The sequence below is a fragment of the Gossypium hirsutum genome, chromosome D06, assembly GCF_007990345.1.
Source record: "Gossypium hirsutum isolate 1008001.06 chromosome D06, Gossypium_hirsutum_v2.1, whole genome shotgun sequence".
Taxonomy (NCBI): Eukaryota; Viridiplantae; Streptophyta; class Magnoliopsida; order Malvales; family Malvaceae; genus Gossypium; species Gossypium hirsutum.
Genome location: NC_053442.1, coordinates 52,141,774 through 52,160,715, shown reverse-complemented (window position 1 = coordinate 52,160,715; position 18,942 = coordinate 52,141,774). Strand labels below are relative to the sequence as shown.

Genomic DNA, 18,942 nt, shown 5'->3' with positions numbered 1-18,942 from the left:
ATAAATGAGTACCCCAAATTTGTAAATATCAGAATAATGTATTGAGTTGGTTCCTGACCAAGTTACTTTACAATCTAGCTAGCACAGTACTTTTAACAAACAAGGCGCTCTATACCTTTCGCGTTAACTCGTATAATAAGTACCATTTTTTACTTAACACAATTGTTTCTCTTAAATAGCATAATATCTTGAAATAGAATCATCACTTACTTATTTTGAGGTTAATATACACGCACATGTATACACCAAAATAAGCAATTAGGTATATCATAATTCACCAAATAGACTATTTTTCTATTATACGCTTGAATCTTAGACCCACCAAACCTGGGGTGTTACAGTTTTAGTGTATGGGAAATGAGGAAATGATTATTTTTGGAACTTCAAGCTTGATTGATGATGGAATAGAGCTTATGGAGTCATGATTTAGTGTTGTAAAACATCCATTAAGGTAAGTACCCTTGGATAATTTTAGTGTTTAGTAAGTATGAAACTTGTTTATGAATATAGATATAATTAAATAACGAATAGGTGATATTATTCAGGGCTTAATGTCTTAGTATGATTGTTGTGAAATATGAAATTTTAATAAGCCTTAATTATAATGTACTTTACACTATTATTTACATCCCTTTTTTACATATAACTTTAGCTTGTTTAATAGTTAAACCAAAACATCTTAGTATATATTTATTTTTTAATGCTTAAAATAGTAAGTTATGATTTTTTAGTAGTTTTTATTACATTTTAGATATCTAAAAAAGGTTACATGGTATTGTAGGAAAAATCGAGAGCAAAAGATGCATATTTGGGCTGAAACTACTGCCTATGTAGCGACACCAAGACACCGATGTCGCAACATCAAAGACAAGAGCAAAAATAAGTCCTGAAGTGAAACTGCTTACGATGTTGCGACACAACCCCTAATTTGTTGCAACACCGAATCCGATGTTGGAACACCGCAGGCCTATGTTGCAACAAGGCTTCTACGCAGCCCAAAAGCCCCCTACACGTGAAAGTTTCATTTTTAAGATACGATTGGTATGCCAATAAGGTCTTGTGTGCACGTGTATGGGATTGATTACAGTTGTTACCGAGTTTAACATTTTTTTGTGGATTCTCAAATATATGTGACATAGGTTTAGCTTAGACGAGTAACCTGATGTGTCGTTACAAAGGTTTAGCCCAAACGAGTAACATAACATGTATATACAAATCAGACAAGCAACTGGTGTGATGTAGATACTTGTGTATCTAAGTCCATTTACTAAGTTTCATCGAGCGAATTAGTTCATATGGAAATAAGAAATTGAAATGGGATGAATTAAACTTGATAGTTCAAATGGAAAGTTATTATATGAATTGAGCAAGAAACATTGCTTGAGGTAATACCTTTGATATGTATTTGAGTATACTATCCCTTGATTGAATATGAATTGGAGATTGTTACCTAATTTGACATGAATTGGTATTTTAAGCACTTGTGGTATCTTGCGATATTGATTTTTAAACAAATTCTTACAATGTTGGTGTTTGTGATTTGTCATGTCTAGCCAAATGCTGTGCCAAGTTAAAATAACTTAGAAATGTTGTTAAGAATAAGGTAAGTTTTGTTTAATACCTCGTTTGTTTTCCCTTTTCCTTGTAGATTGTCACCTTGAGAAACACATCAAGTCGAATCGCCTTGAAACTCACACTATCACCGAATTGGTAGTAATATGATCATTTTGAGTCTAGGGTTGTGGCATGTATATAAGTCTCATGGTGTGTATCTTAGTATGTGAATGTGTTTAATACATAGAAAGTTGACTTAACCATTACATATAATATATTGATTTGGTGTTTTGATTCATACATGTTGTTGGACATATATGTATTTTTATGTTAAAAGATGTGATGATCTATAACTATATATATGGCATGTGAAATGGCATGTTTTCAATGTGGTATGTCTTAGGTGAAGAGTAGTATTTGAATGGTTTGGATGTTATTTCTAATGACAGTGAAATGTTTAAGTTTAACTGATAATTAAGTGGTAAATGCCTTGATAAAAAGTTGGACATGAATATTTGATCTTGTTTTGCAAGTTTTTGGTATGTTTTGAATCAAGTGAAGTTGATACTTGGTGATTATATTAAACGGTTTTGGTTGAAAGTTTTGAATAGGTACCAAAATGTGCATTTTGCCAAAATAGGGGCCACGTCCCAACCTCGTACTTTTGACATCACAACATTGCCATCACAGTGAGTGACGTCGAGACGAACTTAGGCTTGTTATCGTGACATGACATACTATGATGGTCATGTCATGACTAGAACCTATTGAAGTCACGACGTCGATCCATACATTTCAAAATCTTTACAATTTGGTCCTATTTTGTGCTCGAGTTGACGAAAGAGCTTTCATAAGCTCGTATAAGATCCAAAAATAATTGTTTAACATAAATTGAATGTGAATGATGTTTAATCGCATGAGTGACCGATTAATCATTGCGTATTGATTGTTGTTGCCCAAGCAACAAATGTAGCATTTCGTAACTCGAACCAGGTGATCGGGTTAGGCTAAAGGTGTTACACTTGGGATAAAGGGTGTTACAATTTCCATAAGTTCCAAAACATTATAAAACAATTTAAGTCCATCTTCAAGCTTAAAACAAACATCATAAACATATTTAAACTAAACGACGAATCGATGATCGAAAGATAACACAAAAGGGAGCTCAAAACATATATCTAATTTACAAATATATGTCTAAGTCTTTACGTACATGCCATAATTCTAATGCCAAAGACCATCGGGTATTAAAATTACAATTTAATACCTCAAATAGTGAAGTGATGCTCCCAAATCGGAGTCCAAGCTTCTTGGCAAGATTTTAACCTATGTGTTTTAACATGTGAGCTCGAAAGCTCAATAAGTACACAAGGATAATCTTACTAGTCCTATCCAATTATTAATGTTGAGCTCCTATAAGCATTTTATAATATTATCTAACAAGTGTTTCAATTAAGTTCATTTCTCTTATTCAAGTTATAAAGCTCAACTTACCATAATGGTTTGTTAATGATTCACATTATGAAGTTCATAATTGGACTCTTATTGAGTACTCAAGTGTTTAGTCAAACGTAATCTCCCTTTAGCTATAATTTCTAAGTGTTTTCACACCCAAGTTCCATTTATGGTCTTTTGATTCATAAGTGTCAAACATTTCTTTTTCATTTCTTTTACTATGGTAAAAGACTATCAATGATCTTATTATACCAAATAGCATCCAATTATGGACCAATTATTCACTTATTCATTTATTCAAATTTCCTTTCAATTTATTTAGCTTATAGCTTTTAGTCCTAGACACTTAGTTTTACTTATAACAATTTATCCCTATTTTTAAAATTTTTACCAAAGATTTAGTTCATATCACTTTTAGCAAACTCTAATAAAAAGAGACCCGGATACTAGGAAGGAAACAATTTTCTACTGTGAAGTTATTAAGATTCCATAGAACCATAGACATGAAGGAGGAAACAATTGAAAGTGGAAAAACAAGGCTTAGGTTGACTTTAGCATTTAGCATATGCTTTTTAAGATACGGATGTAAATGTTGGATATGAGTATTTGTTTAATACAATTATATTCAAACATTTCCAAAATTTTCACTTCTTTTTACGGTCTTTGGAAGTTAACATTCTCATAATCATGTCTGAATATGTCTTGAACTGAATTCTTCAAGAAAAATGAAAATTTAGAGCAACATAGTTTCCATTATCATATGGCTCCATCTGGGGAAGGTGTGCTGTAGGCAGTTTTAAGTTATTTTTTTCCACCAAAATTGAAGTTTTGGAGTTATTGAAATCTGCAACAAATTTTTACCTGTAAAGCTATTAAGATTCCTACAATTGTATTTTCAATTTAGTGCAGAAATCAGGCTCTGATTGAACTTTCAGTAGAAATTCAACCAGGTGGTTTCAGTGCTGGAGCATAGGGATTTATAATCAATTGAATGATGCTATTTAGAGATTTCATGGATAATTCAATTCGTAAAGTACTTTTATTTGATTCTACATGAATGAGTCTAAACAAAGAGTCAAAATTGAAGAAAATGTTCTCAATATTAAAATTGTTCTCTCTTATAAAATCAAAAGCTTACAAACTATTTATAGGCTATAGTCTACCCTTTAAAACAACAAAAAACTGAAAATATTAAAATCTAATAATAACCATAAACCAATGACTCTTGACCTTTTATTTTCCTAAACAAAAAACTACTAATTTAAACCCATTAAAAAAACATAACTCTTAACCTTTCAACTCTTGACCTTTCACTTACATAACTCTTAACTTTCATTTAAGTTTATTTAACAAAACTCCCCTGTAAACTTAAATGCTTCTGCCATCCTTCATGCCGATTAATTTCTTGTAGTTGTCGAAGAGTACCATCGGTAGTGGCTTTGTAAAGATATCTGCGACTTGGTCCCGACTTGCCACGTGCACTAATTTCACACTTCCTTCCTTTACATGATCTCGGATGAAATGAAAATGAATGTCAATGTGTTTGCTTCTCTCATGATTCACTGGGTTCTTTGCCAACTCAATCGCTGATTTATTGTCAACTCGTATCTCAGTTGCACCATGTTGTTGTTGCTCCAACTCGCTCAACAAATTTCTGAGCCATATAGCATGACACACACACCAAAATGCTACCACATATTCTGCTTCACATGTCGATAGTGTCACCAATTGGTTGCTTCTTTGAAAGCCAAGCAAATGCTGTGTTACCCATAAAGAACACATATCTCGATGTACTTTTCCGATCATCTAAGTCTCCGCACCAATCACTGTCGGAATACCCAATCAACTTGTAATCTTCCATATTTGAATAAAATAACCCGAGTGACACCGTTCCTTGAATGTACCGTAGGATTCGCTTCAACGCCTTCCAATATGAATAAACCGGCTCTTCTATGAACCGACTTACAATGCCAACACTTAGCGAAATGTCAGGCCTTGTGCAAGTGAGATAGCGAAGGCTTCCCACCAAACTTTGGTATTTACTTGCGTCGACTCGTTCTCCTCCATAGAATTTCGAGAGTTTTACACCTGGTTCCATTAGTGTTGATACCGGGTTGCAATGTGCCATCTTGTACTTCTTCAAAATTTCTTTTGCATATGCCTCCTATGACATAAAAATACCTGTCCTTTCTTGTCGAACCTCCAAACCAAGGAAAAATTTCGTTAAACCCAAATCTGTCATCTCGAATTCTTGTGTCATTTTGCTCTTAAAATCCAATATCATCTCACCATTGCTCCCCATAAAAATGAGGTCATCGACATAAAGAGCAACAAATAACATATTACCTCCATTCTTCTTCACGTAGAGGGCATGTTCATAAGGACATTGTTTGAACCCATTCTCCTTGAAGTATGTACCGATACGAGTATTCCATGCCTGCGGTGCTTGCTTCAACCCGTAAAGTGCCTTCTTCAATTTCAGCACCTTCTTCTCCTCTCCATTTTTCATATATCCGGGTGGTTGTTCGATATAGACTTCTTCTTCGAGCACACCATTCAAGAATGCCGACTTGACATCCATTTGAAATATTGGCCATTTAAATTGTGCCGCTTGTGCAATGAGCAACCGGATTGTCTCCATTCTTACAACGGGAGCAAATACCTCATCATAATCCATCCCCTCCTGTTGCTTATATCCCTTTGCAACAAGTCGCGCCTTGTACCTTTTTAACTCGCCTTGAGCATTCATCTTTCTTTTGAACACCCACTTCACACCAATGGGCTGACTTCCTTTCGGCAATTCCGTTAACTCTCGTATGTTGTTGCGGTCAATTGCTTTAATCTCCTCATCCATAGCAGTTTGCCACTTCTTGTCTCGCACCGCCTCTTCAAAACTTATAATCTCAGAATCTGCCAAAAGACATACAATATGTACCTCATTTGTTGAATCATACAAATCTTGCAAACTTCGCAGTTTTGGTTGTTGCGGTTCATCTTCATCATCGGTAGTTTTAGGATTTGTCGGTATGATTGTTGGTGTAGCGATTGATGATCCTCCATCTTTGATGGTAACCTCCGTTGAGTTATTCCAATTCCACTCGCTTGCTTCATTAAATCGTACATCACGACTTACCACAACATTCTTACTTATCGGGTCGAGTAGCTTGTATCCTTTTGTTTTCTCATCATACCTAATAAAAATAAACATTTTTCTTTTGTCTTCGAGCTTTGTTCTTCGCTGATCCAGCACATGTGCATAGGCCTCACTACTGAATACTTTAAGATGAGAAACTGATGGTTTTTGTCCGCTCCAAGCCTCTTGTGGTGTTTGATCATCCAACTTCGCATGGGGACATCGATTTTACACATAGATGGCACATTGCACGGCTTCCACCCAAAATTCCTTCGGCATCTTCTTGCTCTTGAGCATTGATCGAACCATGTCGAGAATAGTCCTATTCTTCCTCTCGGCCACACTATTTTGTTGGGGAGAGTACGGTACGGTTAGGAATCGTCTTATGCCTTGCTCCTCACAATACTCCATGAAAGCCATCGAAGTATACTCGCCACCTCTATCAGATCGTACAGATTTGATGTGTCTACCAGTTGCTTTTTCAACCATCACTTTGAACTTCTTGAACATCTCAAATGCCTCAGATTTTTCTTTAAGAAAATAAACCCAAGTTTTTCGTGAGAAATCATCGATAAAAGAAATGAAATACCTTTTACCGCTAAAAGATTCGGGGGTGATTGGTCCACATATGTCGGTATGAATCAATTCGAGAAGTTGCTTAGCCTGATATTCTTCCTTCTTTTGAAACGAAGTTCTCGCATGCTTACCGAGCACACATTCTTAACAAAATTTTCCCTCATACTCCATGTCTGGTAGCCCATGCACCAAATTCTTCTTCACCAACTCATTTAGACCACCATAATGTAGATGGTCAAAACGGAGATGCCACAGTGACGCCTTGTCTTCAACATCAACTCGCAAACATTTTCCTCGAACACTTCTCAGATTCAACCTGAACATGTGATTTCTCTCCATTTCAACTCGAGCGACCAAACACCCTTCCTTATCTTTCAAGTGTAACACCCGATCTTTCATAAGTACCGAATAACCTTTTTCCATGAGTTGCCCTGTACTCAAAATGTTGCTCTTGAGGTCTGGTACGTAATACACATCATGGATTGACCCAACTAACCCATCATTTTGTAAATAACAAATGGTACATTGGCCTTTTACCTCAACCTTCGACGCATCTCCAAATGACACATGTCCCGTTTCAACCTTTTGCATCTATTTGAATAGGTGCTTGAGCCACACATATGGTTGCTTGCACCTGTGTCAAGGTACCACACCATGTTGTTGTTGGTGTTGACTTTGTTGTGTGCCATCAAGAGAAAACCTTCTTTTGCCTCCTCATTTTTTGTGGTTAGGTTGGTTGTCTCTTCCACCTTTTTTGAGATGCGACATTCTTTCGCGAAATGTCCCGCCTTACCACAATTGTAACACTTATCAGAGTTACAATCCTTCGCATAGTGACCATATTTGCCACACTTGTAGCACTCGACATTGGAATAATTTGACCATCCGCCTCTTCCACGACCACGTCTTCTTCCACGCCAATTTTGTTGGTTTGAATGCTCTTTCTCTTCATAATTCCCTTCTTGACCACAACCTTTTCCACCACGACCATTTCCTCGATCTCCACGACCACGACCTCTACCTTGAAGGCTTTGAGAATAGAGAACCTTCTCGTCTTTGATTGATGCCTTGGTTTGAAGTGCTTGCTCGAGTGTCTCCTCTTTCTTCTTCTTCTTACGTTGTTCATGTGCCTTGAGAGAATCGATGAGTTCATCAATTGTGAGTGTTGCTAGATCTTTTGATTCTTCTATGGCACATACGACATTCTCGAAACTGTCAGTTAATGATCTCAAAGTCTTCTCCACAACTCATACATCGGTTAATGCTTCTCCATTTCGGTTGAGTTGGTTCACCACGATTTGAACACGCATGATGTAGTCGGAGACACCTTCCGATTCCTTCATCTTCATGCCTTCCAGCTCGCCACTAAGAGTTTGAAGGCGGACTTGTTTAACTCGGTCGGCTCCTTTGTACACCTTTTCTAAAATGTCCCACGCTTCTTTTGAAGTTGTCGCACTTGCAATCTTCTCAAAGCCTTACTCATCAACAGCTCGAAATAACATGTACAATGCTGCCTTATCTTTCGATCGCATTTCTTTCAACGCCTTGTTTTGAGCTGCCGTATATCCCGTAGTAGTTGTCAATTCTACGAAACCTTCTTGGACCACCTCCCAACCATCTTGAGACCCGAGAAGAGCTTTCATTTGGATGCTCCAATTCTCATAGTTCACCTTTGTTAGTCGAGGAAATGGCACATTACTAGTCACACTCTCCATAGCTCAAATACCAAATTGAAGAAAATGTTCTCAATATTAAAATTATTTTCTCTTATAAAATCAAAAGCTTACAAACTATTTATAGGCTATAGTCTACCCTTTAAAACAACAAAAAACTGAAAATATTAAAATCTAATAATAACCAAAAACCAATGACTCTTGACCTTTCATTTACATAACTCTTAACTTTCATTTAAGTTTATTTAACAAAAATACATGGTTAGTTTCCATGATAACAAATAACTCTTGGGAAAATTTGATCAGCATAGAGTTAGAGATGATGTTAAAGAGTTGGAAAATTATAATCCCGGTGTGAGACAATCGTCACATTTTTGTTTTTTAAACAAGGTTGAATAAGGATTGTTTGGTGAGGGTAGGAGCTTAAACTTTGAATCAAATCCTCAGGATTGGGCTTTGATTTGATGAACATACAAGAGTTCAAATTTTGAAATGATACTGTTGGAATGATTAGTCATGAATTGTAAAAGATTAATTTTTATGAGCCGTATAATAGACATAGAAGATACTTTAGATCCATTAAAAAAATAAAATGAATTTCTTTATAAAATTTTAATATGAAATCTTAAGAAAAATGGTGTAGAAAACATTGAAAATATTTATGGATTGCTTGCGAAGAAAAGTTTGATTCAAACATTTTATTTTGAATTTTCAAACGCGTTTTGATTGGGTAACCATAGACAAACATGTGATCGAACCCTAATCTTTAATGAATTCACTTTCGCTAATGGGCCTACGAGTTCCAGGTAAACACACTTGGCGACATGTAATAGTAGGAAGTTGCAAGCTTAAACAAGGTACTTTGGGTAGTCTTCAATTACTGTCGATTATTGTATTTTGAAAGAAAGATGAAATAAGACTAGTGTGCATAAGCTATGGGAGTCCGAGATGCATTATCCATTCCCCAATATTAAAGTTAGATGTAATTCAATATCAAGCTTCATTGTTGAATCCTTCTTCAGAATTTGAAGTAGCCTTCCTGATGATGTGGTGAGCAATGGCATCTTCTGTTTGGTAACAAAGAGCGATTTTTCACCCCCAAGGAAGCAATTTCTCTTGGCATACCATCCCACCAATGCCATGATTTGTATTTATCAAACTTTTATAAATACAATTAAACTTAATTTCTTTAATGATTTGTATTAATCAACCTTTAAAATTATTACTCAATGGCAATGTTAGGAATCTTATATAAAAGGAATGTCCCAAAATCATTCAATAAATAATAAAAAAACTAAATATTACATACAAATTTTAATCTATCACAAGAAAAGCTATAATCCTAATTTTCTAAAAGATTAATCAATAAAATTTTAAAAAATAAGAGTTATTACCAAATTAGGGAGACCCATCTCAAAGTATTCAAAGATTGAACACCTGGAGAGTGTGAGAACAATAAAATTTTGAGAAAAAAAACTGACGAGGGATGCAAGAAAATAAAAAGATTAGATATTTTAAGGTTTTAGTGGGTAGAGAGAGATTTATTTATTTTTATAGAAAAGAATTTGTGTTACAGAATAATTATTTTTCAAAGATTTTAACGACCTTTTCAACATTTTTGCGAAATAAAACTTTTATGAAAAGTTTTCAAATATTTTGTAGGGTCAATTCACCAATTATATAATTATAAAAAATATATAAGTAATTTTTTTTACTTTTTCTTTTTGTGGTGGCTTCGCCACTGGCTAGGGTCATGGCTTACTTAGGACTCGGATCAAGCTTACTTCAAACCCAATTTTTTTCAATTTTGGATATTTTCTTGCTCTGGCCCTTTTGGACTTGGATTTTTTCGAATTCAAACTCGGATCAAAGCAGATGAGATCTGATAGATTCAAACAATTTAAAATTTTATAAGTTATAAATATTTTAATTTTGAATGTAATTGTAACACCCCGCCGACGTAATCCCAGTTGGTGGTTTCTGTGGGTGGATTGTTGGCTAAGTATAAGCGAAGGAAGGTTGATTTATGCCCTATCCACCAAGTTAAGTTAGTGTTGGTTGTCATGCCATGATTGGAAAATTGTTAGGCTAACAATGTAAGTTTGTAAATATGTGATAGAAGTTTCGTCTTTTGGTGAAGTGTAAACTATTGGATTATACATCTTGACGTGTTCTGCGTGGAGAACCCGCCAACTAGCGGATTCTCTTGGCGAGCCTTGTGTTAGCAAACCCTTCTATTAGTATCCGCTAGTGACGGATTATTAGGTCATGGACCTGATAGTTTTCTTTATAAGCACGTAGGTATGTTGTTCAGTTTTAGTTGGTTTTTTGTTAAGATCTATTTGGAATTTAGCTAGAGTGAAAGGATGTTTAAGGTAGGATTTGTCTAGATATTATTATGTCAACCACCAAATGGTGTTGAGTCAGCTCTACACGGTTGGCCACGTGTAGGGTTATTGTGAAAGTCATGTGGTCTATAAATAATAATGTGGTTGATGTAGTAGGGGTTCTTCTTCTTTTCTTCCTTCTATCATGTTTTTATTTTTGTACCTCGAGAATAGGGAATATCCTTATCGAATAAGAACCAACGAGTGTCCAAATAACAAGTAAAGGTCGTGGAGTGTAGCGAATGACTTATGGTGTAAACAACTTCTTTGAGATCTTCTGTGAATATCCAATTTGTGTGAGTTTTCTATGAGTCTACACCGAGTCCCTATATTTTGTTTGTTTCCAGACTGTCATAGTTAAGGTTTATGAATTTAGGTAAAATTGTTTCCTTTGAATGTGGTAAGTTGTTCAATGTAACCATCTGCATGTGCATGTAAGTGATAAGAAATAAATGCGACTTCCTTGGTGTCAGTACTTGAATAGTTTGGGCCACTAGTAGGCAACTAACAAGGTTGGTGAAGATGACGGGCCAATGGTATGGCATGTTAGTTGCTAACCAGATTGGCATATGTGTTGGGTTACTAGTAGGGCATGTTAGTTGTTAACCAGCCTAGTGTTATAGGTGATGCCATCGGTAGGACATGTTAGTTATTAACCATGGCAAAGAGCCTTGATCTTGTGGGAAAACACACATATTTTCGAAATAGCGTCGACTAAGACATTTGTTATGATGTGTAAATATGGGATTCGAGGTTAGCACAAGGAAGGGTGTGGAAAAGAGTAAGAAAATGTGAACATTGAAATGTTGCATGAGGTGCATGTTATGAAAATGTGAATATGGATTTCTTGCATGTAATGTAAGTTATGTATATTCGAAGTGAGGTATGAGACCGCCAAAAAGAAATTTTGATTATGTAGTTGCATTGCATGGTATTATTGCATGATAAGTATTAGCTCTTAATCTTATTTAATGTGTTTTGGACGAAACGTATCTGCTGGTTGTAGTGCTTGGCATATTCTATCCGCCAATAAAGAGTTATACTCAGTAGGCGTATAGATACTAGTCAACCGGTATGTTTGGGATGATAGAGTAAGTGATGGTAGCTTTTGTGTCCATTTAGGTGAAGTATATGTTATGTTGCTGTTAATGAAACTGTTCTCCGAGAAAGTAGTTGCAAACTATATTCGACAAATAATAAATTCCACTAGGGGATACTATTTGCCAGTGATAGGTATCTGCCACTATTGCATGTAAGAGTGTTTACGCCCAAATGTTTCTACAAGAAGCCTGCTAGCTTATTATTTAAATATATATAAAGTTGAGTTATCCCTACGTTGAGGGCTCGTGGAAGGGACTCAGGCAGAAAATAGCAGCCTTTGTTGTGAGCCTCGCATATGTTTGTCTTGTAACATGCAAATACTTTTGTTAAGTTCAATTTTGAGCTTAACTTATTCAATTAAATTATTAAATTGTTGATTAATTTTTGGTTAATTAAGTAATAATTCTGCCTAAATTGATTAAATACATTCTATGTCGTATTAATTTAATTGTACCCCAATTCAACAATTTAATTTTAATTTTATTTCATGTGCAGGTAAGGAACATTTTGATGCCCGTATAAGCTCAACTTTGGAAGTTAATCCGCATGATTAAAGCTGCTGGATGGGGATGATCATTTGCTGGTTTTGAAGAAATTAAATTGGCATTGGACAAAGAAGGAAAATTTGGTCCAATTAAATTACAGCAGACCGAATATGCAGCAAAATCAGCAAGGGAATTATTTAATTTCCCTCTTGGAGTGGTGACCAACTTTAATTAAAGTCAAGTGATTATGTTCAGCTTTGATAAGTAAAATTGAAATGAAACTCTACATGAGTTGGAGCTATTCTTATGCGACGGTTTCAGCTAGGATAAAGGGGGATAAGATCAAATTTTATTTGAATTATTGAAGGTTAATATCATTACTCCTTAAATAGAAGTGACCAGTAGTTGAAAACGAAGAAGACAAAAACAGAGGAAGACACGACAGAATAGGATCGTAGCATTCAAGCGAAGAAGAAGCTCAAATTGAACTAGCCAAAACCGATCAAGCAGCGTAACAGCAGTCTAAGATTTCAGCTAATCAAGAGAAGGGAAGCTCGAAAATTTTAGGCGTTTTCTTCTCCAAGATTCAGTCTGTAATTTATGTTGTTTACAATTTATTTCTGTTTCATTTCGATTGCTATGAGTGGCTAAATTGATTAAGCTCAGTTAGACACTTATTAAACTTAGCACAAGGAATTTGAAGGTTTATTTTGTTTAAATTCGGATTTAACATTCTTGAGTTGCTAATTCTATCATTCAAAGAATTTTTCTAAATTAATTAGATTGATCGCCTATCTAATTTAGGACTTTTCTCATAATCATCTAAGTATAATTGAGTTATCGAATTTCTTAATTAAACTTAGAATCAGTGATAATAAATTAGCATGCCGCTAATTAACGCAACTTCGGATTTAATTTTGGAAGCCGCTGGAGGATTTTCTTTAATTAACACAAGGTGAAATCTCTAAAATACTTAGTGCACTTTTAATTAAAAATTAAAGGTAGGTATTCAAGTATGAATGTTCTCTATTTGAATTCGAATTTATTTGGGATAAGAATTCATTTCGTAAGTGATTTTCTTCAGCCTTGTTGCTAGATTAGACAATTAAAATAATTAAATCACGCTAAGGACTTGTGCTAGGTGGATTAAGGAGTTACTAACTGAGCACTCTTTCCCTTAATTCGACAACCTTTCCGCATTTACAATTTATGCTGCATTTTATTTTTTACCAAAGAGCATTATTAGAGACCCCCCCCCATTTTTCCTTTCTCGCATATGTTTATATTAACTTGATTTCAATTCTTTTCAAATAGGTTTAACACGAGCTTCTTCGAGGGACGATTCCATACTTACTCTATATTACCAGTTAATATTGGTTGAGTAGGGGATTAAATTCGGTGGATGTAACGACAACTACCAAATTTTGGCGCCGTTGCCGGGGAAGCGACGTAGTCAAATCTATTTGATTTTCAGAACTTACTTTGTTTTCTTGGTTTTGTCTTTGTAGGTAGATTAGTCCATTTAGTATATGTTATTAAGGAGCGGACGACGAACATCGACAGACTCTATTAACACCACTGATCGGCAAGCCGAATATCCTAACTTCCACGAGCCTAACGTTTCAGAGGATATCAACATGGCCAACCAGACCTTGAAGCAATTGGCAGCACCTAACTTGGCTGCGCAACCACCATCTATCACGTATCCCACCCTTGATAGGCCATTAAAGCTCAATTCGGGATTTCTGAATTTGTTGCCAAAATTAAATGGGTTACTAGGTGAGGACCCTTACCGTCATATTAACGAATTTCTAATTACTTGCTCAACTATGCAGCCAGATGGCATTGAAGAGGAACAAATCAAGCTCCGAGCTTTTCCTTTCTCATTACAAGGTTTGGCGAAGGACTAGTTATATTATATGCCGCCAGGCTCATTCACAACTTGGACAGGGTTACATAAAGCTTTCCTTGAAAAGTATTTTCTGGCATCAAGAATAGGGTCAATCAGGAAGGAAATTTGTGGAATTAAGCAACTAGTAGGTGAGTCACTATACGAGTACTGGGAAAGATTTAAACGACTATGTGCGAGTTGTCCACAGCATCAGATTAGTGAGTAGCTCTTAGCGCAATATTTTTATGAAAGGTTGACACCACAAGATCAAGGAATGATCGATGCGGTGAGTGGAGGTGCATTGGTTGATAAAACTCCTGAGCATGCCCGAAATTTGATCGCTAATATGGCACAGAATACACAGCAATTCGGTCTCAGGAGGTCCGGCTTTGGTAAACGAATGGATGAAGGCCAGTCAAGCATGATGGAGGCTCAATTAGCTAATTTAACGGCTATGGTAAGTAAGTTGATGACTGGAGGTACTGCGAAACCTTCACTATGTGGCATTTGTTGTTTAGAAGGACATACCATAGATATGTGTCCGACATTACAGGAAGGGGAAGCTAACGCCGTCTTTCCAAATTAGAGGAGGTATGATCCATATTCAGCTACCTATAATGAGGGATGGAGAGACCACCCCAATTTCAGATACCAAAACTGTGCCACACCTCCAGGATTTGAGCAGCAAAATTCCCGACCATATAATATGTCACAGCCAATCCATCAAAACCCGAGTGCCGAAATTAAGACTCATTCCATGCTTGAACAAATGATGAAGATGATGGCTGACCAGAAGAAGGAAACCGATGGAAGATTTCAGTCTTTAGAATCGGCAGTGAAGCAATTGCAAACTAGAGCCTCATCGACCGATGTTAATCTTGGGAACTTACAAGCACAGGTAAATAATCGGTTACCGTCACAGCCTGTGGCAAATCCGAGGGATAATGTTAGTGCTATAATCTTGCGAAGTGGGAAGGATTTGAGATCGACACTAAAGAAGGTCCAAAACAGTGACAAGGAAGACGAAACTGAGGTAAAAAAGGTCCGATTTAGTGATATTGAAGAGGAAAATTTAGCCTTGCCAAAGGCTGATTTACAACCGTCGCAAACAGCACCAAAAGAAGCAGGGAAATCACGTTTACAACAACCCACTGCTTCGTACGATGCAGCAAACTTTGAGCAGGAAATGAGGGTTCCCGAGCTTAGAGCACAAGCAAGTCAGAACGCTAATAACCAACCCCGGTCTTATGTGCCGAAGGCGCCATTTCCACAGCGTTTGAGGAAAGAAAAGTCAGACGACATCAATGCCGAAATTCTAGAGACTTTCCGCAAGGTACAAGTTAATATTCCATTGATTGATGCAATGAAACAAGTGCCTAGATATGCTAAGTTTTTAAAAGAATTATGCACATCTAAAAGGAAATTAATTGGAAATAAAAAAAATTAGCTTAGGCGAAAATGTATCTGCGGTATTTCAAAAGAAACTCCCAACTAAATGCAAAGATCCGGGAATGTTTTCGATACCTTGTAAGATAGGAGACCTTAAACTTGATAGGGCTATGCTTGATTTAGGAGCTTCTATAAATGTCATGCCTAGGAGTATCTACGATAAAGTTCAATTAGGTGCATTACAAGACACTGGACTAATAATTCAACTTGCTGATAGAAGTAATGCCTACCCTGATGGCGTTTTAGAAGATGTTCTAGTGCAAGTAAATGAGTTAGTTTTTCCAACTGATTTTTATGTTTTAGACATGGGACCTAATGATAATTCGATTGATGTACCCTTACTCTTAGGAAGACCTTTTCTTAAGACAGCTAGAACGAAAATTGATGTGCATAAGGGGAAATTAACTATGGAATTTGATGGTGGGATAGTTAAATTTAATATATTTGATGCTATGAGATATCCCACTGATATTAATTCTGTATTTACTCTTGATGTAATTGACAATTTTGTTCAAGATGTCTATGAATTAGGGGATGAGGACGAGTTGCAAAGCGTTCTAGCTAAGAGCATTTTTGATATCGACAAGCATGAATTTATCATTTCTGATTCTTTAATTGACTCAGTTTGCGCATTAGACTCACCCAAATTGACACGATTCAAGCCGATTCTCCCTAACCTTACGGTGACTGGTAAGCAAATTCCTTCATTGATTTCACCTCCTAGATTGGAGTTAAAAGAGCTGCCCGAAAATTTAAAGTATATTTATTTTGGGGAAAATCAAACTTTACCATTGATAGTGTCGAATGCTTTAACCGAAATGCAAGAATTCAAGCTGCTTAGAGTTCTTAGGGAAGATAAAGAAGCCTTCGGTTGGACACTAGCCGATATTCGGGGCCTTAGTACGACTTTATGTACTCACAAGATAGCCTTGGAACCAGATACAGTCCCCAAAAGAGACCCCCAACGTCGATTGAATCCACCAATGATGGAGGTAGTTAAGATTGAATTTTTAAAATGGTTGGAAGCCGATGTCATTTATCCTATAGCCAACTCAAAATGGGTAAGTCCAATTCATGTTGTACCTAAGAAGGGGGAATCACAATAGCTACCAACGCAGAAGGATTAGAGATTCCCACAAGACTGCAGAACGGTTGGCGGGTTTGTATAGACTATAGGAAACTAAACAAAGCCACTAAAAAATACCACTACCCCCTCCCATTCATGGATCAAATGTTAGAAAGGTTAGCTGGTCGCTCACATTTTTGTTTTTTGGATGGTTATTCAGGTTACCTTCAGGTACCCATCGCACCTGAGGATCAAGAGAAGACCACTTTCACTTGCCCATTTGGAACTTATGCCTTCAAGAGAATGCCCTTCGGATTGTGCAATGCACCAGCCACGTTCCAACGAGGTATAATGAGTATTTTTTTCAGATTTTATTTCACATTTAATGGAAGTGTTTATGGATGACTTTACTGTTTATGGTGATTCATTTGATCAGTGTTTGCATAATCTTGTGTTAGTTCTTAGGCGTTGCATTGAGACTAATCTGATTTTGAATTTTGAGAAATGTCATCTCATGGTTGAAAAGGGTGTAGTATTGGGGCATGTCGTCTCAGCTAAAGGATTAGAAGTCGACCAAGCCAAAGTCGAGGTAATTAAAAATCTACCTTATCCAAGTACTGTGAAAGGAATTCGATCATTCTTGGGACATGTAGGTTTTTACCGTCGGTTCATCAAGAATTTCTCGCAAATATCGTCATCTTTATGTGCGTTGCTAGGTAAGGATGTCGCATTTGAATTTAATGAGAGTTGTAAAAAATCTTTTGATGAATTGAAATTGAAATTGATCACGGCTCCTATCATTCAAGGACCGAATTATGCATTACCCTTTGAGATTTTATGCGATGCTAGTGATAGAGCTGTTGGTGCGGCACTTGGGAAAATAAATGGCAGGGAGTCTTATATTATTAGGTATGCTAGAGAGCTATTGAACCCAGCTCAATGCAATTACACCACGATCGAGAAAGAGCTGTATGCCATAGTCTTTGCCTTAGAAAAATTTAGAGCATATTTGTTAGGAGTCAAAGTTTTTGTATTTTCTGACCATAGTGCTCTTAAATATTTGTTGCATAAAAAAGAAGCCAAGCCTTGACTAATTAGGTGGATTTTGTTGTTGCAGGAATTTGACCTGGAAATTAAAGATAAGAAAGGTAAAGAGAACCTTGAGGCCGATCATTTGAGTAGGTTGGAGACTGGAATTTTAAGGGATGACTCGAGTGATCTATTTCCTGATGAATGACTTTATAGTATGTCTAGTGTTTTCCCATGGTATGCCGACATAGTGAACTACTTAGTGACTAGAGAGTTCCCTATGAATGCACCAGACATTTGAGAGAAAAAATTAGGAGTCAAGCCCGATTCTATTTATGGGAGGAGCCGTACCTGTGGCGATTTTGTAGTGATCAAATAATTAGGCGTTGTGTCGATGATAGTGAGATAGATTCGGTGCTTAATTTTTGTCATTCTCGAGAGGATGGGGGACATTTTGGGCCTAAGAGAACAGCTCATAAAATACTTGAGTGTGGTTATTTTGGCCGACTATTCATAAAGATTCATATGCATTTTGTAAAAATTGTGCATCATGTCAAAAGACCGGCAATTTAAGTAGTAGAAATCAAATGCCATTACATAATTTTTATGTTTGTGATATATTTGATGTATGGGGTATTGATTTTATGGGCCCTTTTCCTTCTTCTTTCGGTTATCTATACATTCTTGTTTGTGTTGATTATTCGTCGAAATGGGTAGAAGCATTCCCAACTAGGGCCGATGATGCTAAAACTGTGGTGAAGTGTCTTAAGACCAACATTTTAAATAGATATGGGGTACCAAGGGCTATAATCAGCGACAAGGGAATACATTTCTGTAATAGAACCTTGAAAGCCTTTTTGCACAAGTTGGTGTCACCCACAAAGTATCGACAGCTTATCACCCTCAAACCAATAAGCAAGCTGAGAGTAGTAACAAAAAAATTAAGGGAATTTTAGAGAAAATTGTTAAGCCTAATAGGAAAGATTGGAGTCAAAGGTTAGATGAAGCATTGTGGGCTGTTCGAACGGCTTACAAAACGCCAATTGGGATGTCGCCTTACAGGGTTGTTTTTGGGAAGGCATGTCATCTTCCCGTGGAGCTTGAGCATAGGTCATTTTGGGCTGTTAAACAATGCAATTTGGA

General features: G+C 36.4%; 2 protein-coding genes across 2 annotated transcripts; one reads left to right on the top strand and one right to left on the bottom strand.

Moving 5' to 3' along the window:
- Window positions 1–6,862: 6,862 nt before the first annotated feature.
- On the bottom strand, window positions 6,863–8,433 carry LOC107900159 (uncharacterized). Its single transcript, XM_016825857.1, has 3 exons — window positions 8,198–8,433; window positions 7,353–7,930; window positions 6,863–7,209 (listed from the first exon to the last, which is right to left on the bottom strand). Exons 1-3 carry the CDS (start codon window positions 8,431–8,433, stop codon window positions 6,863–6,865), a joined length of 1,161 nt encoding a protein of 386 aa, XP_016681346.1.
- A 6,096-nt stretch (window positions 8,434–14,529) lies between these two features.
- Window positions 14,530–18,007, top strand: LOC107900160 (uncharacterized). Its single transcript, XM_016825858.1, has 6 exons — window positions 14,530–14,712; window positions 14,842–15,588; window positions 15,788–16,765; window positions 16,991–17,116; window positions 17,207–17,800; window positions 17,888–18,007. Exons 1-6 carry the CDS (start codon window positions 14,530–14,532, stop codon window positions 18,005–18,007), a joined length of 2,748 nt encoding a protein of 915 aa, XP_016681347.1.
- Window positions 18,008–18,942: the final 935 nt, after the last annotated feature.